Here is a 27,500-nt window from a genome sequence, read left to right as displayed (position 1 = left end):
ATCCCATGCATGCTTAAACTCCTTCACTGTATTTGCAGCTACCACTTCTGCAGGAAGGCTATTCCATGCATCCACTACTCTCTCAGTAAAGTAATACTTCCTTATATTACTTTTAAACCTTTGCCCCTCTAATTTAAAACTGTGTCCTCTTGTGGTAGTTTTTCTTCTTTTAAATATGCTCTCCTCCGTTACCGAGTTGATTTCCTTTATGTATTTAAAAGTTTCTATCATATCCCCTCTGTCTCTTCTTTCTTCCAAGCTATACATATTAAGGTCTTTTAACCTTTCCTGTTAAGTTTTATCCTGCAATCCATGTACTAGTTTAGTAGCTCTTCTCTGAACTCTCTCTAGAGTATCTATATCCTTCTGGAGATATGGCCTCCAGTACTGCGCACAATACTCCAAGTGAGGTCTCACCAGTGCTCTGTAGAGCGGCATAAGCACTTCACTCTTTCTACTGCTTATACCTCTCCCTATACATCCAAGCATTCTGCTGGCATTTCGTGCTGCTCTATTACATTGTCTTCCCACCTTTAAGTCTTCTGAAATAATTAATTACTCCTAAATCCCTTTCCTCAGATACTGAGGTCAGGACTGTGTCAAATATTCTATATTCTGCCCTTGGGTTTTTACGCCCCAGGTGCATTATCTTCCACATTAAATTTCAGTTGCCAGAGTTCTGACCATTCTTCTAGTTTTCCTAAATCCTTTTCCATTTGGCGTTTCCCTCCAGGAACATCAACCCTGTTACATATCTTTGTGTCATCAGCAAAAAGACAAACCTTACCATCGAGGCCTTTTGCAATATCACTTATGAAGATATTAAACAAAATTGGTCCCAGTACAGATCCCTGTGGAACCCCACTGGTAACATGACCTTGTTTTGAATGTTCTCCATTGACTACAACCCTCTGTTGTCTGTCACTCAGCCACTGCCTAATCCACTCAACAATATGGGAGTCCATGCTCAATGACTGCAGTTTATTGATAAGTCTTCTATGTGGGACAGTGTCAAAAGCCTTACTAAAATCTAGATATGCGATGTCTACTGCACCTCCACCGTCTATTATTTTAGTCACCCAGTCAAAAAAATCTTTAAGATTTGTTTGACATGATCTCCCTGAGGTAAACCCATGTTGTTTTTCATCTTGCAATCCATGGGATTTTAGATGTTCCACAATCCTATCCTTTAATAGGGTTTCCATTAATTTGCCTACTATTGATGTCAGACTCACTGGTCTATAGTTGCTCGATTCCTCCTTACTACCTTTCTTGTGAATGGGCACGACATTTGCCAATTTCCAATCTTCCGGGACGACTCCTGTTACTAATGATTGGTTAAATAAATCTGTTAATGGTTTTGCCAGCTCACCACTAAGCTCTTTTAATAATTTTGGGTGTATCTCATCAGGCCCCTGTGACTTATTTGTCTTCACTTTAGACAGCAAACTTAGAACATCTTCCTCTGTAAAGACACATGCATCAAACGATTTATTAGTCATCCTTTCTAGTGGAGGTCCTTCTCCTTCTTTTTCTTTTGTAAAAACTGAACAGAAGTATTCATTAAGGCAGTCGGCTAGCCCTTTATTCCCTTCTACATACCTTCCGTCCTTTGTTTTTAATTTAGTTATTCCGTGGTTTAATTTCCTTTTTTCATTTATATATCTGAAGAATGTCTTATCCCCTTTTTTCATAGACTGAGCTAGTTTTTCTTCTGCCTGAGCTTTAGAAGTTCTTATAACTTGCTTGGCCTCTTTCTGCCTAATCTTGTAGATTTCCTTATCTTCATTGCTCTGGTTTTTTTTATAATCACAAAATGCTAGCTTTTTATTTTTAATGATTTGGGCCACTTCTGCTGAGTACCACAGTGGTCTCTTCCTTTTTTTGCTTTTACTGACAAGTCTAATGCAATTTTCTGTTGCCTTCAATAATGCACCTTTTAAGTAGTCCCATTTATCCTGGACTCCATGTAATCCGTTCCAGTCTGATAAGGACTCATTTATGACTAATTTCATTTTTGAAAAGTCTGTTTTTCTAAAATCTAAAACTTTTGTTTTTGTGTGGTGGGACTCTTTCACAGTTCTTATATTAAACCACAGTGACTGGTGATCACTAGATCCCAAGGTTTCGCCTACAATGACATCATATACCGAATCCCCATTTGTGAATACCAAATCCAAAATGGCCTCCCTCCGGGTTGGCTCCTTAACCATTTGTTGTAGGGATAACCCCAGTAGGGAATTTAGAATATCTGTACTCCTGGTAGAACTTGCTATTTTGGTTTTCCAGTTTATATCTGGAAGATTGAAATCTCCCATAATGATAACTTCTCCTTTCATTGTCATTTTAGCTATTTCTTCAAGTAGTAGATCAGCTAGTTCTTTAACTTGACCAGGTGGTCTATATATCACACCTACACGAGTTACTGCATGATTAGCAAACTGCAACGTAACCCAAACTGACTCTATGTTGGCCTCACCAACTTGTATTAGGTTAGATTTAATGCTATCTTTCACATACAGGGCCACTCCTCCTCCTTTCTTGCCTTCTCTGTCTCTTCTGTATAAAGAGTACCCTGGTATGGTTATGTCCCAGTCATTTCTTTCATTAAACCATGTCTCCGTAACAGCCACTAAATCTACATTCTCAGATGCCATTATTGACCCAAGTTCATTGATTTTTTTACCTAAACTGCGAGCATTTGTAGACAGGACTCTGAGCTTATCATTTCTTAACCTCTGTGCTTCTGACCTGTTCTGGCATTTGTATTAAATTTAAAACAATGGGCATTGGCATTACTGTACTCCGCAGACCTGGTTTTTGTGTGGCCTTGATGCAAATCATTGCTGTTTTTACCACACTGAAAAGTTCTTGTGTGATCCTAGTATCATTGCTTAAAAAAAGTTGTTGTTATTAGTGTTAAAACAAAATTTTATAGCAACTCATGGGGAGTTTGGGTCATTTATCCACCCCTTTATAGCATCCAAAAATTGCAAAGGTTGCAAAATGATTACTTTTTGGTGACTTTCAGCCCCGCTCACCACTTTTCCAAAAAAGCAGTCAGAGCAGGGTAGAGAGTTGGGTGGTGTGGGGAGTGGCATATCCAGCCAAGTAGAATTATTATAATCTATGCCAAGACAATAGATTATACTTGAAATCTATAGTAGCTCCCTTGCTGCCATAGATTTCCATTATGGCACATCTGACGCCAGTGGAGGATGTGTAATAGCCTATAATTATACTAAAATAATTATTCTTCAAGTGTGGGTGGAAGTTTTTTTTTTTTTTCATTAGACCCATTGACCTGTCATCCTGTTCTTCACCAACTCTTGAAGAATAATTATTTTTCGGGACGACGGGTCAATGGATCTCATGAAAAATAAAAAGTCATACTGGCTTCCTGAGGCACATGTTGTATCATGGTGAGATGAAGTCATCATGAAATGTGCAGAATGAGTGGCACAAACAAGTAGGTGATGGAAGGGGACCTATCAACACTGTCAAAAGACTTCAGCACTGCACTCACATCCCACAGCAACGTCTCTAATGGAACAGATAGCAAAGTGTTGGAATGGAGTAACATAAGCTGCTGTGAGGAAGCTGCCAGACAGGTGCGTTGAAAGAACACTACAGCACATTACAGGTAATCTACTATAAAAAGAACATGGAGGTGACAAAGAACGGAGCTGGTTGGTGACCATTCACATTTCTTATAACACTAGTGACACATTTTTTACCGTGTATACATTTCATAGAAGCTCTTTGGAAACTTTTACCCAGTTATAAATGCAGTGATTTCAAAATGGGTAATGTAGGTGGGTTTTTCTGGGTTCTCTGGAGTGCAGAAAGTGAGTGCAGATAATATGATGGTGATGGGAATGCAAGAGGTTCCTTATAGAAGACAGAAATACAGTAGGTGATCAGACGAGGCTCAGGCAATAAAGGGGCCAAGGGGAACTGTGTAGCAGGATTAGACACAGAGGTTTTGCGTTGGCTCACCTCCTTTGTGGACCTCACTGCAATGGCCTCCCTTGCCTAAAGGGTAGGCATACCATAAAATATATTTGATCAGTTCTCTTTTGATGTTGTCTTCACACATGGTTCCACCTAGGGTACTGTATATATCTGGTAACTGTCATTATTGTGCTCTCACCATGGAAATGACAAAGGGATTCTCATGAAGACAACTCCTGTCAATATGCCCCACAAGGGCATAGAGAAGTCATAGAGGGGTTTCCAATTTGGGACTCCCTCTATAAGAATATAACAAAACAACAACTTGAGAAACCTTGACGTGGTGCCCGGGCTTAGACATGTTCTACACCGTAGGACATGTTGACTAATCTCTCAATTTTAAAATCAGTTTGAGGGTTTAGTGAGACCGCAGAGTGCACCTGTATTTTTTGTTGTTTTGTTATATTGTTATATTGATTATTACATCCGCACTTGTTACCTTGTGTGAGATGTCTATTGTGGTACTTGTGGTTCGCCGCGGGCATCCTCCACCGTATGCATTTTGCTGGGGATCGCCATTAGCAACGGGCCACAAGTGCAGGATTTGCTCCCCTATATATATGCACGACTGCATGTGGGTTTGAGCACCTCCTGCTAATGCCACCTTGTCTTTTTTGGTTTATATACTCCCTCTATAAGCAAGACTAGAGGCCCATCCTTGTATTACATGGGTGACCATTTATTGAGGCCAACCAGGCATTTCCACTGTGGCAATGTCTTCTCTATGCTATGACTGTTTTACTTCATGGTCAAACAAAAATGCTCACAGAAAACTACAATTAACTTAAAGGGAGCATATCGGCTACTTTACACATATTAAAGGGAACCTGCCATCAACTTTATGCTGACCTCACTGAGGACAGCATAAAGTAGTGACAGAAATGCTGATTTCAGCGGTGTGTCACTCATGAGCTAAAAGTAAGTGGTTGCCGAGAACCAGCATCAAATCTACCTGAGAAGAGTCCTGGTTATTCCTAATCTCCTGCTCTCCTGCCCACCTGCTGATGGTTGGCAGTTCTCTCCTAGAGAGAAAGGGAGAAAACTAGGTAGAAGACTGTCAGTCATCAGCAGGTGGGCAGGAGAGCAGGAATTCATGAATGACCATGACTCTTCTCAGGTGGCCGTGACTCTTTTCCAGGCTCAGTCTGTAATGATTGTGATGTTGGTTCTCGGCAATCACTTACTTTTAACTTAAAAATGACAGATCGCTGAAATCAACTCACCTGTCTCTACTTTATTCTGCTGTTAGTATGGGCAGCACAAAGTTGATGACAGGTTCCGTTTAAACTGCCGTCATTGCCCTGTAGGTGATATAAACAGTTAACAAATTGTATATTTCTTTCATTTTTCTGTGTATTTTTATGTTCATAAAAACTAAGTTTGATCATACAATATATGCTAATGAATCTACGAGTGACCAGGGACATTTCCCACTGCTGCAAGTGCCCATGCCCTCTGAAGACCTTCATTGATAGCTGCTCCCATGTCTCACTGTAACACAGCCTAGTGTCCTTACATCACTGTCTCTGCTCCATGAAATCCCACTCCAGCTCACTTCACCGCCGGACCGAGTTATGCATCATACACTACCAAGTGCGGGCAGCTCCATCAAGGAACTAAGTGTGCATGCCAGGGCCCAGAGGTGACGTGCGCTGGCACGGGGTTTCCGGGACAGTCTCCTGGGGGCATGGGCACTTGCATCAATGGGAAACACCACTAGGCACCTGCAAACTCATTAGCATATCTCATCAATTTTAGTGTTTTTTTTTACATCAGATATATAGCAACGAGTAAGTAGGGTACGATTTGTCAACTTCATATCACCTACAGGGCAATGATGGCAGTTTAATACATGTAAAGTTGCTGAAAGACTCCCTTTCAGGACTTATATTCAATGTTGAGTTAAAATGTATGATTATAAAATATGGGGAGAATTTATCATTGTAGGTGTGTTTGAAGTTAGTTTTTAGGTTGAAGTTACTCTGCCCACCTGCAACAAATTTAGGAAAATGGCACACAGTAATAATACATTTGGTCGAAAGTGCAATGTGGTGGTGCCTATTTCAGTAAAAGTACACCTGGGGGATGCTTTATGTGGAGCTAAAAAGTCGCACTTCATAAATTTGTCACAAAAGTGATCTACTCTGAAATCCTGACCAAATCTGATGTGGTGCTGGAAGGCACAATACTCAAAATGTCACAGATTTGTTTTGAGCAAGTGATCCCAAAAAGTTGTAAAACATCTACCTCTGACTTTTTGAAGTCAGAATTCTGGCATGCAGAGCTTGATCAATTCCCCCTAGAAAACATATACAAGTAAATCCAGACCGAATCAATGTGTGGCTCCATTAAAAAAGATACCATAAACCGCAATCAATGCGATCCGACTTCATTTCGCGGAGTGTCATTAAAATACAGGTTACTAAAGATAGCGATAAATTGCTCTATTTGCCTTTGTTTTATTAATGAGCAGATATTTTGCAAGCAACGCAAATATTACTATCTAGAAAGTTTACCCTGTGTTTGTGTGAGTTCTTATCCTGATACTTTTTCTTCTTACATCCCAAAATTTGATTGGGAAACTATTTCAATGATGAGCTTGATTTACTGTAGATATGTAAATTACATTATCCAAGAGCATTCTTTGTAACCTGCTATTTGATATTACAGCATACGGTCAGTAATGGACAGACCCTATTGAAAGGAACCAACCTGTCACCATGAAAATGCAATTCAATCTGCAGGCAGCATGTTATAGAGCAGGAGGAGCTGAGCAGATTGATGTATAGTTTTGTTGGAACTGAAATGAATAAAATACAAATTTTACAGAATCTTTTACCATAAAACTATATATCAATCCGCTCAGCTCCTCCTGGTCTATACCATGCTGCCTGCAGCTCAGACACCATGTTTAATGTGACAACTTCCCTTTAAATCCTTTTTCCACTGCATAAACTATGCTCTACTAGCCCACGATGCTACATTACATCCCCTAGTTCTTGTAGAAATCCCACTAATTTTGCCTAGACGTCAACGTTTTTTGGCTTCATGGCCTCCTGCCCTGCTGTCTCTCAGGTCCCTCTTTGAAAGAAATGTGTCAACAGAAAATGGTTTATTGTTTAAAACTAGTTTTTGAATTAAACAGATATTTTTAAAAATGTTGCATGTTGTCTACAAAAATCCAGAAACCTTTCAGCTTTCATACTGTCCACTGAGCCTCATAATAACCTGAAACTTCCTGTTCTGTAGAAATCTATTTTCAGCAGTCTTCTCACTATCATCACATACAGAATCACAATGAACAAATAATACAGGATACACCATTCACAATAGGGAAGTTATATATAAGTTATATAACTTCCATCCCCCTCCCTGCACTATGACCTCTGAACAGGTCACAGAGCATGCTCACAACACTCTCCCTATAAATGTCAATACTTCATCTCCAGACTACAGGTTTCTATGTTCCAGTGATTGCTAAAAAGAATATCTCTGAATGCTGTTAACAGCAGCTCAGGCACGATGGGCATCCCCATAATCATGTTAAAAAAAAAGGAATAAAAATACAATAAAATATATATCATTGCAAAAACACGTGTTAGTATCTGGTTTAAATATAGGTGATATACTCCCTTTAAAGTGTTGTCTGTTAAACAGTTCTATTAGGAGACGGGCTCAGTGGTCACTGAGACAGGAAGTGATGTCATTTGATTGACACGTACAGACAGGATGACATCCTATCGATAAGAAGGGAGCATCACACTGGAAAAGGACTACATCATCTTGAAGCTCTCTGAGCAGAGAAATCTTATAACAATACACCAACAACAAAAGTATAGTCACATAAAATGTTTACAAAAACAACTCATTTTTTGAATTTATCATCTTCAAGAGTGTCTCAATTTATTGGAAGTCTATGTATTCCCATGTAATAATCATACAAATGGAATATAAATAACAGCATTGCTAAACATCTGTCTGACAGTCAGCGAGCATCCTAACCGGAGGCTGAGTCATTGTTGTGTAAAAGAGCCGAGCATGGAGCATGGAATAATTCACAGCGTCAGGGAGAATCTGCCGACACAACAATAGGACGAGCATAATTCTCTACTGTGACTCATCGGAGCAATATTGTCTTTACAATGAAGGTGGTTATGATAAAGTCAGGGACGGCAGGTACCAAGCAGCTGATCCGTTATCCTACATCACTATAATTAAATGCTATAGTTCATCTTGATTCACGGTCTGAGTTTCTGTTTTTGGCATAGACAGACAAATCCGTGATGACGCAACACAGTTATCCTTAATGCGCCTCTTAGGATGCTTATCAAATTCATAACTAAAGCACAGACAGCCATGGTGGAATGGCGAATAAATGGAAGAATTAAAGTAATAGTCTATGGATGCAAATCAGCTGGGCGGTATTCCGTCTGAACTATATCAAGCGGGCTCATTTAATTATCTGCTGTATCCTATACAGGCAGAAGCCAGGAGTCTAATGAACATTAATATTGGATTGGTTACTGTAGGTCACAGCAGATGTACTGGAGAAATAATATAACATGTTTAGCACAGAAATGCCATAATAATGTTCAGAAAATGAAGGGTAATTTAATATCAGTAATAAAAGGGCTTGGTGTTTAAGGTATGTATTTTACTCCACAGTGGTCTAAAATGGTTTAAAGGTTGGTCAGTCTTGAAGCCAAAATCCTCTGGGATCCTTCCTTGTCCCCTGAACATTTTATTTTAATTTGCCAGTTTATTACAGCTAGGCATGTATACCTGAGATAGTCTGTCAGTGATTGTCAAAAGATCTGTAATTACCTTATAATAACAGCTTTCATTAATGTCCTCTATCCTTTTCCACTGCTCCCTTAAAAGACCATTACTAGGGCTCATCTGTCTCCGGCTAGGAAGACGGAGGGGTGGTCCTTCACACTGCATGCCTGCATTAGGCTTCAGAGTGAGGAGGCGTGTCTCTCAGTAATCCAATCTGATTGGCTGGCAGGGGGCTGCTGGCTAGAGCAAGTGTGTATGGGAAGTGAAGGAAAGCAGTTTTGGCCTCAGAGAACTGGCAGAGGAGCCATCTTGAAAAGGTCCTCATATTGTAAATGTTTAAATAGCTGTAACTGAGGGAAAAACTCAAGGAAACAGTGGTATGTGAAGAAACTAAAGATTGCTTTATGCATAATGCTGCTGCAGCAGTAACATATGCTAAAATAGATTTTTTGATGAAAACATGACAGTTACCATTTAAAAATCCCACTCACCTGTCCACACCCCGTTTCTGCTCCTGGCCACTTCGTTTCCCACAGGATCAGCAGTCACAGCAGCTTGAATGCTAAATCACAAGCCTGTGACTGCTGAGGCCTATAACTGGCTGCAGCGTTCATTGGACCACACCACTTCCTGATCCTGCAGGGACTGGAAGGGGCCAGAAGCAGTGGTGGGACCATGGACAAGTGAGTGGATTTTTTTATGCTCAGGGACATAGGTTAGGACCTTTTGGGTTGTTGGCTCTTAGGCTGGACAGTCCCTTTACCGTGAAGACATCAATACAGAAATTCAGTTTCATAATAATATACCTAATACCTACTGCTATACTATTGCTTAATTTAAAAAATATTCAGAATCATAAGGCATAGGGAACTAGCAGAAGTGCATGGTCCCTTCACTTACAATGTAGGCCTCCAGATGTGTCCAGCCTAACTTACATTGAATTAAGTTACAGGGGTTTTCTGAGATTTTTTTTAACTGATGACCTATCCTTTGGAAAGGTCATCAGTATCTAATCTGTGGAGGTCTGACTTCCGGGATCCCCGCCGATCAGCTGTTTGAGGAGATTGTGGCACTCCAGTGAGCGTTGGAGCCTCTTTCAAGGACAGTGGCATCACCTTTATCAGTCCCATGGAATAACTGCCACTCAGTCAAGTGAATAGGCCTGAGCTACAGCTAAACAATGTATAGGGCTGTTCTTGGTAGGCAGTGAGGAGGCCATGGAACCCGCCCCAAGTACTGCATCCCTTCAAACAGCTGATCAGCAAGGGTGTTAGACCTCCACCAATCAGATACTGATGACCTATCCCGAGGACAGGCCATTAATATTCTACTCCTGTAAATCCCCTTTAAATGTCATGAACACATCTAGTAAGGTACAAATCTCTGGTCATATATTATACTTCATTAGGACTCATGCATGGACCCTGTGTAAGTAGCATGTGCCATTGTATGATGCCTCCAAATGGCATTGTGTGACTGATGTGTCCGGAATACATGAGTTGATAATACCTACACAGGGCAGCATGGTGGCTCAGTGGTTAGCACTGGTTCCTTGCAGCACTGGGGTCCTGGATTCAAATCCGACCAAGGACAACATCTGCATGTTTGTATGTTCTCCCAATGTTTGCGTATGTTTCCTCTAGGTTCTCTGTTTTCCTCCTACACTCCAAAGACATACTGATAGGGAAGTTAGATTGTGAGCCCCATTGGAGACAGCCTGATGCTAATGTCTGCAAAGCGCTGCACAAAACTAATGCCCAGATTTACTAATGTATCTGCCCCAAAAACCTTTCTAAACAAAAGAGGCACATCTAGTGTTTTTTTCTGACATACTTGAAAAAGGGGTTGGGGTAAGTGGGAAGTGGGTAGAGCTTCACAAGAAAGGTGACAAGACCTAAGATGCGCCATATTGCGCCAAAATGTTGATGGGGAAATCTGTCTGAAAGTAAGCCAACCAAGAGAAACGTGTCTATCCCTGCACCAGATTTATCATCCGGCCTGAGTTCCTGTAATTGATTTGGTGCAGGTCTACACAGCTTGTCTATGCTTATGGTCTACAGGTGTAATGCCCCAGAGTGGCATTAATACTTCTGAAACTTAATACTATCTCCTATGGTTAACCTAATGTCATCCTGTGTATTTATTTCCAGGTCCACAGCTACACTTGGACAGAATGAACCTTACCATTCCATTCTAACCCCCCCCCCTTACAGATTCCCCTGGAGAAAAGTGGGCGAGTCCAACTTCCTATAGGAAGGGTGGGTCCCAGTTTCTAGTTAGCTATAGTTTACCCCCTGCCAAGGGAGAGTGTGCAGCAGGTGCTTGTCCCTTCTGGACGTGCCATACCCAAGCCAGCTAGAGCACCTTCAGCTCTGCTGGATGTGGAGGCCACATCTTCAAGCCTCTGAAGCCAGGAGGAGTTTTCCCTGGTCTGATTTAGAGACAGACCATAGAAAGAGAAGTGCAGCATACAGCAAAAGCAAAGTCATACTGTCAGCACAGCAGAGCCAGAGAGTACCAGATGTAGAAGAGACGAGTTTGCCTGACAAATTACATGCTAAACGCTGCTAGGAACTAAGATAAAGCATGAGTCTGTTTGCAGAAATGTTTATGCAAAGTAAAGCTATTATCAACTTCATCGCAAGTTCTGGACTGAATTTATTTCTCCATCCCTTTCATTAACAACCCCCTTTTCATTGCTTCGGAACCAACGCCTGGGGTCCAGCATATCCAGGTAGGAGCACCGTGACGTGACACATTCACAATTACACCTAAAGGGACATTAAGGCCACCCTACACCACTCTGGCATTCCTACACTTGGGTGCAATCTACTACATCACTAAAAGGGGCACTGTGCCCTTGTTGCTTTATTGCAACTGGTGTCACGAAAACAAGTACTCTTTTTCCTCTTAAAGGGCCCTGGGCGGAGGCGCCCACCGTACAGGCTTAGTAAATCTGGGCCATTATGTGAGGTTTCTTATTCTGAGAGAAAACTGGTGATTCCATGGAAAACGGCAGTTCCACGTCTGCACGGAGCAGATATGAGAACCCCTATGATGCTTGTTTACTCTCATTTGTTTTAGCTCCTCAAAGTGAAGCAGCTGACAGGATGTATCATAGATGAAACAGCACACCTGCTGCAAGGAACACAAGAGACTCTCAAGCAGCCATATCAGGAAATAGTCCGCTCGCCTCTTGTTCCGTGATGAGTGGACGCACGGGAGAGATAGATACTGAAACCCACTTCTGTCATGGAGTCCACCCAGAAGTCACACACACATTCAGGGTCAAGGTCACAAAAGGATCTTCTCCTGTGATCACACGTTAGAGCCTCGTAGCCCTGTATCCTGCATATGGTTGTGTTTCAATATCAAAAATCCCTCGCTGGGAAAGTACACTGATTAAACAAGGAACAAAAGCCGTATCCAACAACACAGCTGTCACACGGATCACACGGGAGGAAATCTTCTGATCATCGAACGGTATAATATTGTCATGATATATACACTATCAGTGCGTTCTGTTCCTTTACTAATCCTGTACACAGGAAACCCTACGGAAAGACAAACCCGACATATCTCAAAACTGCACATTAATTCCACAGCTAAGTCTTCATTCACACAACCGTGTGCCATTCATTTTTATGGCGCCATGCACACATCTCAGTTTCTTTGCAGATCCGTTTGGCAGTTCGATAAATTATAGAGCATGTCCTATTTTGTTCCGGAAGCCGTCTGTGTTTTACTGGGTTCACATCATCACATCACGATTTTGCCTTATGTTTTACATATACATAAAACATACACAGTCTATATACTAGATACAGTAGCATATGTCCCCATAGGGTTAAAGGGGTCCATTGTATTAAAAAAAAAAAAGGTTATGTTAACATATACACATATACTTTTTTTTTTTTTTTTCTTTCTGGATCCATCACCCTTTGACTTTCAATGTATTTATTGACGGATCTGATTTTTTCTGTTTTGATTTCACACAACTGCATCCTAACGGAGCAGATGGATCCTGATGTGCCAAATCAATGCGGATCCATTTAATTTCGGTCTCGAGATCCTCTGCCGCATCTCAATACCGGAATTAACAATGCAAGTGTGAAAGTAGCCTTAGGGTACTTTCACACTTGCGGCAGAGTGATCCGGCAATCTGCATGCAAACGGACAGCATTTGTAGACGGATCCGGATGCGGATCTGTCTCACAAATGCATTGCAAGAACGGATCCGTCTGTCCGTTTGTTATACGGACAAACGGATCAGTTTCTACTTTTTTTTAAAAACATTTTTAAAGGTCTGTGCTTTCACAGACCGGAAGGACGGATCCGGCATTGCGGTATTTTTAATTCCGCATCTGGCACTAATACATTTCAATGTAAATTAATGCCGGCAAGTGTTCCGGAATTTTGGACGAAGATAAAACCGCAGCATGCTACGGTTTAATCTTTTGCCTGATCAGTCAAAAAGACTGAACTGAAGACATCCTGATGCATCCTGAACAGATTGCTCTCCATTCAAAATGCATTAGAATAAGGGGTCTTTCACACCTGCGTTATTGTCTTCCGGCATAGAGTTCCGTCGTCGGGGCTCTATGCCAGAAGAATCCTGATCAGTTTTATCCTAATGCATTCTGAATGGAGTGAAATCCGTTCAGGATGCATCAGGATGTCTTCAGTTCCGAAACGGAACGTTTTTTGGCCGGAGAAAATACCGCAGCATGCTGCGCTTTTTGCTCCGGCCAAAAATCCTGAAGACTTGCCGCAAGGCCGGATCCGGAATTAATGCCCATTGAAAGGCATTAATCCGGATCTGGCCTTAAGCTAAACATCGTTTCGGCGCACTGCCGGATCCGACGTTTAGCTTTTTCTGAATGGTTACCATGGCTGCCGGGACGCTAAAGTCCTGGCAGCCATGGTAAAGTGTAGTGGGGAGCGGGGGAGCAGCATACTTACCGTCCGTGCGGCTCCCGGGGCGCTCCAGAGTGACGTAAGGGCGCCCCACGCGCATGGATGACGTGATCACATGGCACGTCATCCATGCGCATGGGCGCTCTGACGTCACTCTGGAGCGCCCCGGGAGCCACACGGACTGTAAGTATACCGCTCACCACTACTACTATGGCAACTAGGACTTTAATAGCGTCCTGGCTGCCATAGTAACACTAAAAGGATTTTGAAGACGGATCCGTCTTCAAATGCTTTCAGTACACTTGCGTTTTTCCGGATCCGGCGTGTAATTCCGGCAAGTGAAGTACACGCCGGATCCGGACAACGCAAGTGTGAAAGAGGCCTTAGGCTCAATTCAGACGTTCGCGGATCCACAAAACACGCATTTAGCGGACCGCACATTGCCGTCACTAATAGAATATGCCTATTTTTTGTCCGCAATTGCAGACAAGAATAGGACATGTTCTATTTTTTTCGGGAACGAAAAAATTGCGGGTCCGCAATTCCGTATCCGGGCAGCACATCATGCTGCCCCATAGAAATTAATGGGTCCGCAATTCCGAAATTGCGGACGTGTGAATGGATACTAGGCTCTAAGAAATGAAAAACGCTAGTGTGAAAGTAGCCTTAAAAGTAAGATAAAACCATGATGCGAACCCAGCCTTAAATGTATATGTTTTAAGGAACTCAATGTATGACATCTGTCGGTGATATCCATTAGGCTGCATTCATATCACATTTTTGTCCCGCGTTTAATGCATACATGACGTATACGTTAAAGTGATGTTTCAGATAGATGCCATACAGTGGCATCTCTTACCATAGGGCTGCATCGTAAAAAAAACAACTCTCCATTGAGGTGCACATTTTGTGCTGGGTTCGCCAGGATCGGAAAGCCTAGTGTACTGTACTTCTGCATTCTTTCTTTTCTCAAAGTAAATGTAACACATCAAACTAAAACGTGTTGTGATTGGTGCACAGCCCCTATGGATATGTCCGGCATATGTGTTAAAAGGAGTACAGCGGTCAGCTATCGCAGGAATTCCCAAATAAATGAATGAAGCGGCTGCACACGTGCCCGACCAGCTGCTCCGTTAATTTCAGGGGGGGCTGCAGGTGGTACAGGGCCCCCGTTCTCGTGATCGGTGGGGGTGCCAGCAGTAGGACCCCCACAGATCTAAAAGGTATCCCCTGTCCTGTGTATAGGGGATAACTTAACCTAACCGGAATACCCCTTTAAGTCTCATAGTCTCCCATGTCAGAAAGTGTGTGCTTTATCGGCTCCCTCTGCCTGATCTGTGCAGCAGTCGTGTCTAATGAAGCAGCTTCTTCTGCCTCATTCACAGGAAGAAATCCCAGCATGAAATGAAGCTGACATCCCTGCCGCCTATTAATATAGCTGTTTACAAAACCTATAAAATCATAAAAGTTTTTTTCCTCAAATACGCTGGACAGTAAAACTTTGACCATTTTCTTACGTAATGTGCTACAATGAATTTGGACTATACAGCACAGGGGGGGAGATTTATCAAGCTGGGGTAAAGCAGAACTGGCTTAGTTGCCCATAGCAACCAATCAGATTCCACCTTTCATTTGCCAAAGGAGCTGTGAAAAATGAAAGGGGGAATCTGATTGGTTGCTATGGGCAACTAAGCCAGTTCTACTTTACCCCAGCTTGATAAATCTACCCCAGTGTTTCTAGTCTTTGAACCTGAAAGAAAAAAAAAATAACTTGTATCCGTCTACACCATACATGAATATAAAGGCTGTGATCTGTCACGGAGGAGAAATAAATATAACCACCTAAATATTAGGCATTAGGCGGCTACTTTCTGTCCGTAGAACTGAAGGCAGGGGAAGTTTCAAGCAGTGTTCTTCACTCTTAAAGGAGTTGTCCCCCCTCAAAAACTCTAAATCTTTCAAACTAACGCGTGGATCAGATCCTTTTGTAATTGCATGTAGCATAGATACTGAGCCATTTAATCTGCATAGCACCATCTGTCTAAAACGGCTGGAAAAAGTTAAGGCAAATAAAGATTCGGAAGCACAGGAATATTATACGTCTTAGCTCATAAGATGCTGGTAGAAGTTTTGACCTTACCTCTTTACCATTCTCAGCATCCGTAAAAATACTTTGCTCATCATCGTCGTGATACTCCACATCTGATTCACCCATAGCAATGGGAACACAGCCGGAGAGACGAGGGTTGGTCATGTAATCATCACATTCACTAACGACATATTTTTCACCGTTTTTGGCAATGCCGCCATTGGTATTACTCCCATCCATGTAGTCATCCTTTTCTTTTCCAGTATTGGACATGCTGATATGATTGTGTGGATTGATGTTGTTTTTATTCCTATTCTTTCCGGACAGACTTGTTATAAAAGTGTCTCCGCTTTTTTTGGGCTTGGTAAATAAACTGCGGATAAAATCTATGACGCTTTTTTTGGCAAAGGAAATCCCCTTTTGTATCCTAGCAATAGCTATCTGGAGATTGTTCATTTCACCATCTTCATCTGGAGCGGACAAGTTATCGGCACTGAAGGAGCTCAGGAGGAGAGCCAGGAAAAGGTTCAGAACCTGTCAAGATTTAGAAATAAGATAAAATAAATAGCACATAGTCATATAGTGATATGCAAGATCAAGTAGTCAGAAAATGCAACATATACGGCCAATCATTCACATTACATAATTCAGGAGGGTTCGAGGCACAGCCGTGCTGCGGTTGAGTACAACATGGCCAATTAGGCTGGAGGACACCCGACCATGTCGGGAGGGTGTACAGGGACTGGGGGTCCCCCTTCCCCCCCTTAGGTCCCCTATCCTTGTTTTGCATGGTCCCATGGTATTGGCCTTGGTTTGGTGCCTGGGGGGTTAGTGGTGTCCTGCATATAAAGGGGCGTGCTGCATATGTGCCCCTTTATAAGATCCTGTGTCTCCTCCTTCTTCCTCTTTGGCAGAAGCGCTGTGTCCCTCCCTGATATATAGGCACGAAGGTTATTTTCGGTTTGAGGTTTTTATGGTTCTGCAGGTTTTGTGAGTTATGGGCTGATGTCTCGTGCTTAAGGGAGGCATTCTATTTAGTCACAGCTGGCGGCAGGTAAAGAGGAATAGGATGCTGAGCAAGTAAACTGGCGTAACTGCCCGCTGGGAGTCCAGCGGCCGGCAGATCGCACGGGCTCAGTTATGTTTTATGCCATTAAAGAATTAGCTGTGGCCGACTACCACCCAACAATGGCAATAAAAGTTATGAACACAACTTGGTTGTCAGTGTCGTTTGTGGCGGGTTAACATGGTGGGGCCAGAAGTGTAAGGGGTTACCCCTTCCCCTCCTCCTTTCCTAAAAGTGACTACCAACAGTCTGCAGCTGCCTCTTGTTTATAACCATGTCCACTCGGTACAGCCAGTCTGCGTTGTTAATGGTCACACTGTATTGAAGGTGCCGCCTCGTGGCCATTAACAATGCAGACCGCCTATGCAGTGCAGTCTTCAATAGCTTAGGCCAAATTCACACTTAAGTTATTTGGTCAGTTATTGCCATCAGTTATTGTGAGTGAAAACCAGGTACGGGTCAAAAACACAGAACAGGAGGGCATCTTTCCATTATTCAAAGGAGATGTAGTTTGGATACGCCTTGTAGAAGGAAAGCGCAGTTAAATCATATCCCACGCTGAAACTTCCCCACAGGCACACGCCACACTGCCGACCGAAACTTCACAGGACAGCGGTGACCCTTCAAAAGATCAGCAACATAGTGCAGTACCCGTGAATATGTCAAAGATAAAGGCTTTATTATACTCACAACAGCACCACTAGAAATCAGCGTATAAAGTCATCTGAAATATCACTGCCCGACCCGGGTTTCGCCTGAAGGCTTCGTCAGGGGCTCAGCGTGGGATATGATTTAACTGCGCTTTCCTTCTACAAGGCGTTTCCAAACTACATCTCCTTTGAAGCGCGGACCTGGACTCTGGTTTATTGATTGTATGTGATAAGGAGGTTGGATCGACTCCTATTCTCAGGACTGCTGCTTAGTTTGCGACTTTGACACATAGAACTATTTATTTTTCTTTGCTATCTTTCCATTATACCTTATCTCTGAGTAGGCTTCACCACTGTTTTTTTGGCTCACAATAAGGCCTTATGCACACGGCCGTTGGGCGGCCGTGACAGTATTGCGGCCAGCAAATGGCAGGTCAGCATTCCACTGCCACCTGCCATGAGCACCCCGCAAAACGGATGTGGACCCATTTACTTGAATGGGTACGCAATTCCAGAGATGCGGAACGGAGACACGGAACGGAACACCGGAAGCACTACAGAGTGCTTCCGTGGTGTTTCTTTTCGTGGTTCCGCACCGCAAAAAAATATGACGTCATATTTTTTTGCAGTGCGGACATACCAATGACCCATTCACGGATTGCGGTCCCCAATGCACGGAACAGCTGCACAACGGCCATGTGCATGAGGCCTAAGGCCTCATGCACACGAAAGTATTTTTTTTTCCGTGTCCGTTCCGTTTATTTTGAGGATAGGATGCAGAGTTTTGCGGACCCCCTGTGCTATCCTTATCCATATGTCCGTTCCGTAGCCCTGCAAAAAAAAATATTACATGTCCTATTCTTGTTCGTTTTAGGCATTGTTACAATGGATCCGCCAAAAGAAACAGATGTCATATGGATGTCATTTGTTTGTTTTTTGCGGACCGCAAAACACATACGGTCGTGTTCATGTAGCCTAACTCATGGAAATAACTGAAGTGTGAAATAAGAGGCAGCTGCGACCCAGTTGGCCTCAACCGAAGCCCGGCTATGCCCTGAATGCCCCACAACCGTGCCATGTGGTCATTCCTTTAGGGGATGTCTAGTCTAACTTTATATCACCTATTAATTGGCTTACTTTGTGCCACAATTTTGGTGCACGCGGTCATATCTTAAGCCATGCCCCTTTCTCACTTGCCCCAAGCACTTTATTAATGTGATACAAAGCAGGCATGCCACTTTTGGTGGCACCATCATTCTGGTCCATCTTGATACAGAGAGCCATGACGCTGTGATATATTTGCCATGCGGAGACTGGAGGTCCACATTGGGCTATGCTGCTCTAGTCTTACTATGAAAAGTGATTCTCAATGTAAGCAGACAGAACGTATTAGTGCAAATGTGAACCTGGCCTAAGGGTCCTATCACACCTGCAGATTTTGAAGCCGATTGTCAGCAATCGCTTGCTCGTCAACGGAGGAGACTGCTGCTATTACATGCAGTGATCTCCTCCACTGTATGGGGACAAGTGATCTCTACAAGTGATTACACGGCACGATCTGCTGCTGACAAACAAGGATTTTAAAACTTGCTAAAAGTTTCCGATTACCCGATGAACGAGTTTGCTCGTTCATCAGGTAATCGGCAGCAGTACACTGCCAGATCACTGCTAACGAGCTTTTGTGCGAACACTTGTTAGCGACGATGTTGACGATTATCTTCTGGTGTAATACGGCTTTAAACGTTGATTATAAGGTTGCCACAGACATAAGCAGACACTTATCTTCAACTTTTACACATGGCTTAAAGGGTTTCTACCATCAGAATTTCTGTTATGTGGCTGACTGACATTGGCGATGTGCTAATGTCAGCACTACTAACAGTGTGTTTCTTACATTTGTCCCTGCGGCCGTTCTCCTAAAAAAAAAAACACTTTTACAATATGCTAGGTGCTATGTGGGTGTTGATTCAGCACCTAGAGGCTCAGTCTACTAACCATTTATCCCGCCCCGCTCCTCCGTCTAGCCTGCCCCGCTCCTCTTGATTGATGTCAGAGTTCGCAGCATCGATGATGAAATCCTGCACCTGCGCTGTCCACATCTGTATTCGACGCAGGCGCAGTGAGTGGATGAACGCGCTCCTGGTGCCAGCTTCCTCACTGTGATGTAGTCTGCGCAGGCGCAGTGAGGAATCCGGCACCAGGAGCGCATCATTCACTCACTGCGCCTGCGCCGAATACAGATGTGGACGGCGCAGGCGCGGAATATTATCAGCGATGCTGCTGAAACATGACATCAATCAAGAGGAGTGGGGCAGGCTAGACGGAGGAGCGGGGCGGGATAAATGGTTAGTAGACGGAGCCTCTAGGTGCTGAATCAACGCCCACATAGCACCTAGAGGCTCATTAGCATATTGTAAAAGTGTGTTTTTTAGGAGAACGGCCGCAGGGACAAATGTAAAAAGAACAGTGTTATGTAGTGCTGACATTAGCACATCGCCAATGTCAGTCAGCTACATAACAGTAATTCTGATGGTAGAAACCCTTTAAGGAAGAGGCATCTTACAGTATTTCTATAGGGAAGGAGATAAGTGGTCACCTGACACCACTGGCAGGAAAAAAAAGGGTAAAATCTAACGTACAAGCAAAAAGTCCTTTATTTTTTTTCTTAGGACACAGCAAACAAGGTTAAAATCTAATATCACTAACGCGTTTTGGGCGCCCGACCTGTCTGGATCTCTGTGTCATACAAATGTTAACCAGCGACTAATGTCTTTAACCAGTATAAATGTATCATTCATTATGAATGCTCACTGCAGGTACATGTAGATACACTGTGAGATATGTCACAATGGCGATGTGATGTGCGTTGTATTTTTCGCCTGTGAACCATACACCGGACATAATAATGGGCAGACCCCGCCTGAACTTCTTCTTCTACTTCTTTTCTAAATACAGAAATGTTAAAAAATGTCCAAAAATGTGTTTCACTCAACTCACCCACTATTACGCTATCCATGTCTGCCCTAACGATTTCTAACATATTCATATGAAGGCTTCTCGTACTGTACATGATGTTTGTTTTAGGGTGGGGGGGATTGTATGTAATTGTCTATCGCCAGGTTCACATGAGCCTGACAACCTGCGGTATCCAATGGCCACACAATTTTGAAGGCCTAGGGGGAGATTTTTCTAACTGGTGTAAAGTAGAACTGGCGTCATTGTCCATAGCAACCAATCAGATTCCCGCTTTCATTTTTCACAGCTTCTTTGGAAAATGGAAGGTGGAATCTGATTGGTTGCTGTGGGCAACTAAGCTAGTTCCACTTTACACCAGTTTGATAAATCTCCCCCCTAGGCTTTACCTGAAAATTGTGCAGCCATTGGCAGCTATGGAAGGGCAAGGTTTGTTGCCCATAGCAACCAATCACAGATCAGCTTTCTTTTCTTAACATGCTTTAGAAAAATGAAAGCTGTGCTGTGATTGGTTACTACGGGGAACAAGCTAGTTTTTCTTTTAGACAGTTTTCACAAATCTGCCATTGTATGTATTAAAGCCAAAAAGCTCGGAAAATATGCACTTATGAATCCGTCCCACTGAGTGCAGAAAAAGTGTAGCAGTTTTCCACAGTAGCCAATTGGATCATGTCTTTAATTCTATAATATGCACTGGAGCACTATAAGCTGAAATCTTGTCGTTTTTATTGTGCACTAGTTCCTATTATATATATATATATATATATATATATATCCATAACAAAAGGTCAGGCAGCACTCCTTAATATGCAGCTGAGGCTGTAACGGTGCCCACAGTGATCCCTCGATCCAGGACCAGTAATATAACACAGAAAAATCCGCGGCACTCCTTAAAGTAGAAAAATGTGCAATTTATTCACACATGTCAGCAAAGACAACGTTTCTGTTCTCTCACAGAACCTTTTTCAAGTCAAGTGAACATTAAAAGTGCATATGTGCATATATAAATACATCATCACATGGTGACTAATTAATTCAACAGCCAATGCAATAGCAGTGCACTCCCCTTAGGGGTAAGCTACAATTCATGTGGTCAATTCCAAAAATTAACATGGATACCAATCTATCCTAAATACATGTAGGTGAGATTTTAAAAACATATAATTCATTGAAATCCTCATCAATGCGTGCAGGTGCATATAATAAAGTGAACAGTGCAATTAAAATCATGACTGTAGTACCTTCTCAGAGCAAGTTATGGAGAGAAATAACTCCATAACTTGCTCTGAGAAGGTACTACAGTCATGATTTTAATTGCACTGTTCACTTTATTATATGCACCTGTACGCATTGATGAGGATTTCAATGAATTATATGTTTTTAAAATCTCACCTACATGTATTTAGGATAGATTGGTATCCATGTTAATTTTTGGAATTGACCACATGAATTGTAGCTTACCCCTAAGGGGAGTGCACTGCTATTGCATTGGCTGTTGAATTAATTAGTCACCATGTGATGATGTATTTATATATGCACATATGCACTTTTAATGTTCACTTGACTTGAAAAAGGTTCTGTGAGAGAACCGAAACGTTGTCTTTGCTGACATGTGTGAATAAATTGCACATTTTTCTACTTTAAGGAGTGCCGCGGATTTTTCTGTGTTATATATATATATATATATATATACACAGTACAGACCAAAAGTTTGGACACCTTCTCATTCAAAGAGTTTTCTTTATTTTCATGACTATGAAAATTGTAGATTCACACTGAAGGCATCAAACTATGAATTAACACATGTGGAATTATATACATAACAAAAAGGTGTAAAACAACTGAAAATATGTAATATTCTAGGTTCTTCAAAGTAGCCACCTTTTGCTTTTATTACTGCTTTGCACACTCTTGGCATTCTCTTGATGAGCTTCAAGAGGCAGTCACCTGAAATGGTTTTCACTTCACAGGTGTGCCCTGTCAGGTTTAATAAGTGGGATTTCTTGCCTTATAAATGGGGTTGGGACCATCAGTTGCGTTGTGGAGAAGTCAGGTGGATACACAGCTAATAGTCCGACTGAAAAGACTGTTAGAATTTGTATTATGGCAAGAAAAAAGCAGCTAAGTAAAGAAAAACGAGTGGCCATCATTACTTTAAGAAATTAAGGTCAGTCAGTCCGAAAAATTGGGAAAACTTTGAAAGTGTCCCCATGTGCACTCACAAAAATCATCAAGCGCTACAAAGAAACTGGCTCACATGCGGACTGCCCCAGGAAAGGAAGACCAAGAGTCACCTCTGCTGCGGAGGATAAGTTCATCTGAGTCACCAGCCTCAGAAATCGCAGGTTAACAACAGCTCAGATTAGAGACCAGGTCAATGCCACACAGAGTTCTAGCAGCAGACACATCTCTAGAACAACTGTTAAGAGGAGACTGTGTGAATCAGGTCTTTATGGTAGAATATCTGCTAGGAAACCACTGCTAAGAACAGGCAACAAGCAAAAGAGACTTGTTTGGGCTAAAGAATACAAGGAATGGACATTAGACCAGTGGAAATCTGTGCTTTGGTCTGATGAGTCCAAATTTGAGATCTTAGGTTCCAACCACCATGTCTTTGTGCGACGCAGAAAAGGTGAACGGATGGACTCTACATGCCTGGTTCCCGCCGTGAAGCATGGAGGAGGAGGTGTGATGGTGTGGGGGTGCTTTGCTGGTGACACTGTTGGGAATTTATTCAAAATTGAAGGCATAGTGAACCAGCATGGCTACCACAGCATCTTGCAGCGACATGCTATTCCATCCGGTTTGCGTTTAGTTGGACCATCATTTATTTTTCAACAGGACAATGACCCCAAACACACCTCCAGGCTGTGTAAGGGCTATTTGACCATGAAGAAGAGTGATGGGGTGCTGCGCCAGATGACCTGGCCTCCACAGTCACCGGACCAGAACCCAATCGAGATGGTTTGGGGTGAGCTGGACTGCAGAGTGAAGGCAAAAGGGCCAACAAGTGCTAAGCATCTCTGGGAACTCCTTCAAGACTGTTGGAAGACCATTTCAGGTGACTACCTCTTAAAGCTCATCAAGAGAATGCCAAGAGTGTGCAAAGCAGTAATCAAAGCAAAAGGTGGCTACTTTGAAGAACCTAGAATATGACATATTTTCAGTTGTTTCACACTTTTTTGTTATGTATATAATTCCACATGTGTTAGTTCATAGTTTTGATGCCTTCAGTGTGAATCTACAATTTTCATAGTCATGAAAATAAAGCAAACTTTTTGAATGAGAAGGTGTGTCCAAACTTTTGGTCTGTACTGTATATGTTTAATTCTGTATTGGGTAAAATATTTACATACGAAAAAAAATTCTTAAAAAAAACAACTTCCTGAACTTCCTGAGTTGCCCGTACACCTAACGCATTGATTACTTAGTATTCTGTATACATTTTCTCTCAGATTCCTAGCATTGACAAACGCTCTCTCCAAACTTTGCAAGGGAACAATGCTCACAAACATTAAGTATAATTGCAGCCGCCACAGATAACCTTTATTGTAAAGCGTAGCGCGCAAAAAAAAAAAGACTGGAAAAATGGAATGTTACAGAATCTCTTTATAGCTCCAATAGCATGGAATCACAAAAAAGCCGAGCCATTGTACCCACTGTAGCCACCAGCTCTGACATGTGGCCAGGTAAGTGTTCTTGATTTCTGTTCAAGAATAGGTCGAACAAAGCCTTCAAAAAATAGACGTGGCCGAAAATAGAACCGGGAGAGGAAAAATATATTTAATGTCACATGTTCGTTTTCTGTACGAGGAAGCAGGTAACAAGGCTGAGAACATATTTTCGTGGTGCCACTCTGAGCGAGTGGGAGTGAGTATTCAGAATGAACAAATGGTAATAAGAGAAATGTTTCAAAATGGAGGCTGCATGCTGCTTTCTTTGATCCATAATGCACTGTGCCCCGTGAAGTCTTAATCTGCGGTATTGTACGATAAATTGCTAGGGTGCAGCATGGGGCTTCTGACCAACTGTAAGCATAACTACAGCTTTTGAAGCTTGATACTCATGGGTTGAGTGGGGAATTTACATTGTAATTTTTTTTTCTTTCTGTACAAAAAAATATAAATCAGGTAAAAAACAGGAAACACTGACATAGAATTAACATCAACTCCGGAGATCTATGGATTTGTGAAAAGGTTCCATAGGAATGTAGTTTGTAACCTTACATAATATGTAATTATTGGTGATATTAAGGATTCACAATCTCTAGTCATTATTTCTAATCATTCTAATAATTGCAATGTTAGGCTCCATTCATATATCCGCAATTCCATTCCGCATTTTGCGGAATGGAATTGCTGACCCATACATTTCTATGGGGACGCACGGCCCCGATCCAGAATTGCGGACCCGCAATTGTCCGCATATTCTCTTAGTGCCGGCAATGTGCAGTCAGCAAATAGCGGAACGCACATTGCCGCTGTCCGTGTTTTGCGGATCCGCAAAACACACACGGATGTGTGAATGGACCCTTATGCGTAAAGCTTCGTACCTCAGAAAATGATGTGTGAATGAAGATTGAGGCTGCTTTCACATCTCCGTCGGAAGAAACATAAAAATCCTGCATGCTAAAAAAACAAAAAACGCTCCCCCGAAAAGTAACCTAATGGATCCCACTATAGTCAAAGAGATCTGTAAGGTTCTGTTCCTGTCAGTTATTTTTGTTCTTCTGCTCCTATAACGGAGTAGAAGAACGGAAATATTAGTGGTGATGTGAAAGCAGCCTAAGGGATCATGCACGGCCGTGTGCATTAGACCTTAACCTAGTGACAGATTCCCTTTAAAGTGAAACATAAAATGTTCTACAAATGACGCATTTTGGTCTGTAGCATTTTTGGTGACTATTTGGTCCAGTGGCTTTTTCGATTTTTTTTTAAAAGGCAGTATGCTCTAGTTATGAAGATTTTTTTCTTTTCTTTTTCCCTAGTAATCTTTTCTACTTAAAAAAACGCTGAAAAAATGCACACTACAACCATTTGCGTGGGTTTCCTCCTGGTACTCCGGTATCCACCCACACTCCAAAGACTGATAGGGACCTTAGATTGTGAGCCCCATTGGGGACAGTTGGATGCTAATGTCTGTAAAGCGCTGCGGAATATCGTAGCGCTATATAAGTGCAGAAAATAAATAAATAATGAATAATCTAATAAAAAGATAACAAGAATTACAAAAATGCAGAAAAAAAATTATGGGTAGGAGGCCTTACAGTGTCTAAGCTGACATATATGCAGTACCAGTGTGTCAAATAGATGTTATTCAGGAAGAAACCAAACAGATGGGATCCTCCTGCAATAAGGGGTTTTTCAAGATTTTAATACTGAAAACCTGTCCTCTAGATAGGTAATCAGAATCTGATCGGTGGGGTCCAATACCTGGGACCCCCACTGATCAGCTGTTTGACAAGGCACCAGCGCTCCTGTAAACACAGTGGTCTTCTTTCAGCTCACCAAGCACAGCACCATACATTGTACAGAGGCTATGCTTGCTTTCGCAGAATCTTTCTCTGTTGGTAACCCCAAACATAGGACAATTATTTAGAAAAATGTGGACAGTGTGGAAAAATATGGTAAAATGTACTGCACATGCAGTGTCCCACTCTGTGTTGAAAGTGGGCCTCTTAAATCTCATGTACAGTTGATCTAAAAAGTCTACACACCCCTGTTAAAATGTCAGGTTTCTGTGATGTAAAAAAAATGAAACAAAGATAAATCATTTCAGAACTTTTTCCACCTTTAATGTGACCTATACGGCTGAGTTCACATCAGCGCTCAGCCTTTCCATTGTCTCAGCTCAGAAGATGATTTTGGAGTGGAGACAAAAGTTGTGCGCGCGGGTCTTTTGTCTCCGCTCCAAAATCATCTTCTGAGCGGAAACATAACAGACCCCATTATAGTCTATGGAGTCCGTAGGCTCCTTTCGGCTCAGTTGTGTCCTGAATCCGTCCTTTCCGTTCTCCTGCTCCTATAACGAGTTCCTATAAGAGCGGGAGAACTGAAAGGCTGAACCCTGATGTGAACGAAGCCTTAACTGTACAACTCAATTGAAAAACAAACTGAAATCTTTTAGGTGGAGAGAAGAAAACAAAAAAAACTAAAATAATGTGGTTGCATAAGTGTGCACACCCTCTTATAACTGGGGATGTAGCTGTGTTTAGAATTAAGCAATCACATTCAAGATCATGTTAAATAGGAGTCTGCATACACCTGCCATCATTTAAAGTGCCTCTGATTAACCCCAAATAAAGTTCAGCTGCTCTAGTTGGTCTTTCCTGAAATGTTCTTAGTCGCATCCCACAGCAAAAGCCATGGTCCACAGAGAGCTTCAGAGGGATCTCATTGTTAAAAGGTATCAGTCGGGAGATGGGTACAAAAGAATTTCCAAGGCATTAGATATACTATGGAACTCAGTGAAGACAGTCATCATCAAGTGGAGAAAATATGGCACAACAGTGACATTACCAAGAACTGGACATCCTTCCAAAATTGATGAAAAATGAAGAAGAAAACTGGTCTGGGAGGCTACCAAGAGGCCTACAGCAACATTAAAGGAGCTGCAGGAATATCTGGCAAGTACTGGCTGTGTGGTACATGTGAGAACAATCACCCGTATTCTTCATATGTCTGGGCTATGGGGTAGAGTGGCAAGACGAAAGCCTTTCTTACGAAGAAAAACATCCAAGCCAGGCTACATTTTGCAAAAGCACATCTGAAGTCTCCCAAAAGCATGTGGGAAAAGGTGTTATGGTCTGATGAAACCAAGGTTGAACTTTTTGTCCATAATTCCAAAAGATATGTTTGGCGCAAAAACAACACAGCACATCACCAAAAGAACACCATACCCACAGTGAAGCATGGTGGTGGCAGCATCATGCTTTGGGGCTGTTTTTCTTCAGCTGGAACTGGGGCCTTAGTTAATCTAGAGGGAATTATGAACAGCTCCAAATAACAGTCAA

General features: G+C 42.2%; 1 protein-coding gene across 2 annotated transcripts in view; it reads right to left on the bottom strand.

Annotated features, from left to right (window-relative positions):
• LOC122941149 (sodium channel protein type 5 subunit alpha-like) overlaps positions 1-27,500 on the bottom strand; it is a 245,311-nt gene that overhangs the window by 155,000 nt on the left and 62,811 nt on the right. For both annotated transcript variants that reach the window (XM_044298180.1, XM_044298181.1), the window contains exon 6: positions 15,851-16,333. In XM_044298180.1, the coding sequence (XP_044154115.1) occupies positions 15,851-16,333 (483 nt within the window). The remainder of the gene's footprint in view (positions 1-15,850; positions 16,334-27,500) is intronic.

This window comes from Bufo gargarizans, chromosome 6 (assembly GCF_014858855.1).
Source record: "Bufo gargarizans isolate SCDJY-AF-19 chromosome 6, ASM1485885v1, whole genome shotgun sequence".
Lineage (NCBI taxonomy): Eukaryota > Metazoa > Chordata > Amphibia > Anura > Bufonidae > Bufo > Bufo gargarizans.
This window is presented reverse-complemented; position numbering and strand designations above follow the sequence as displayed.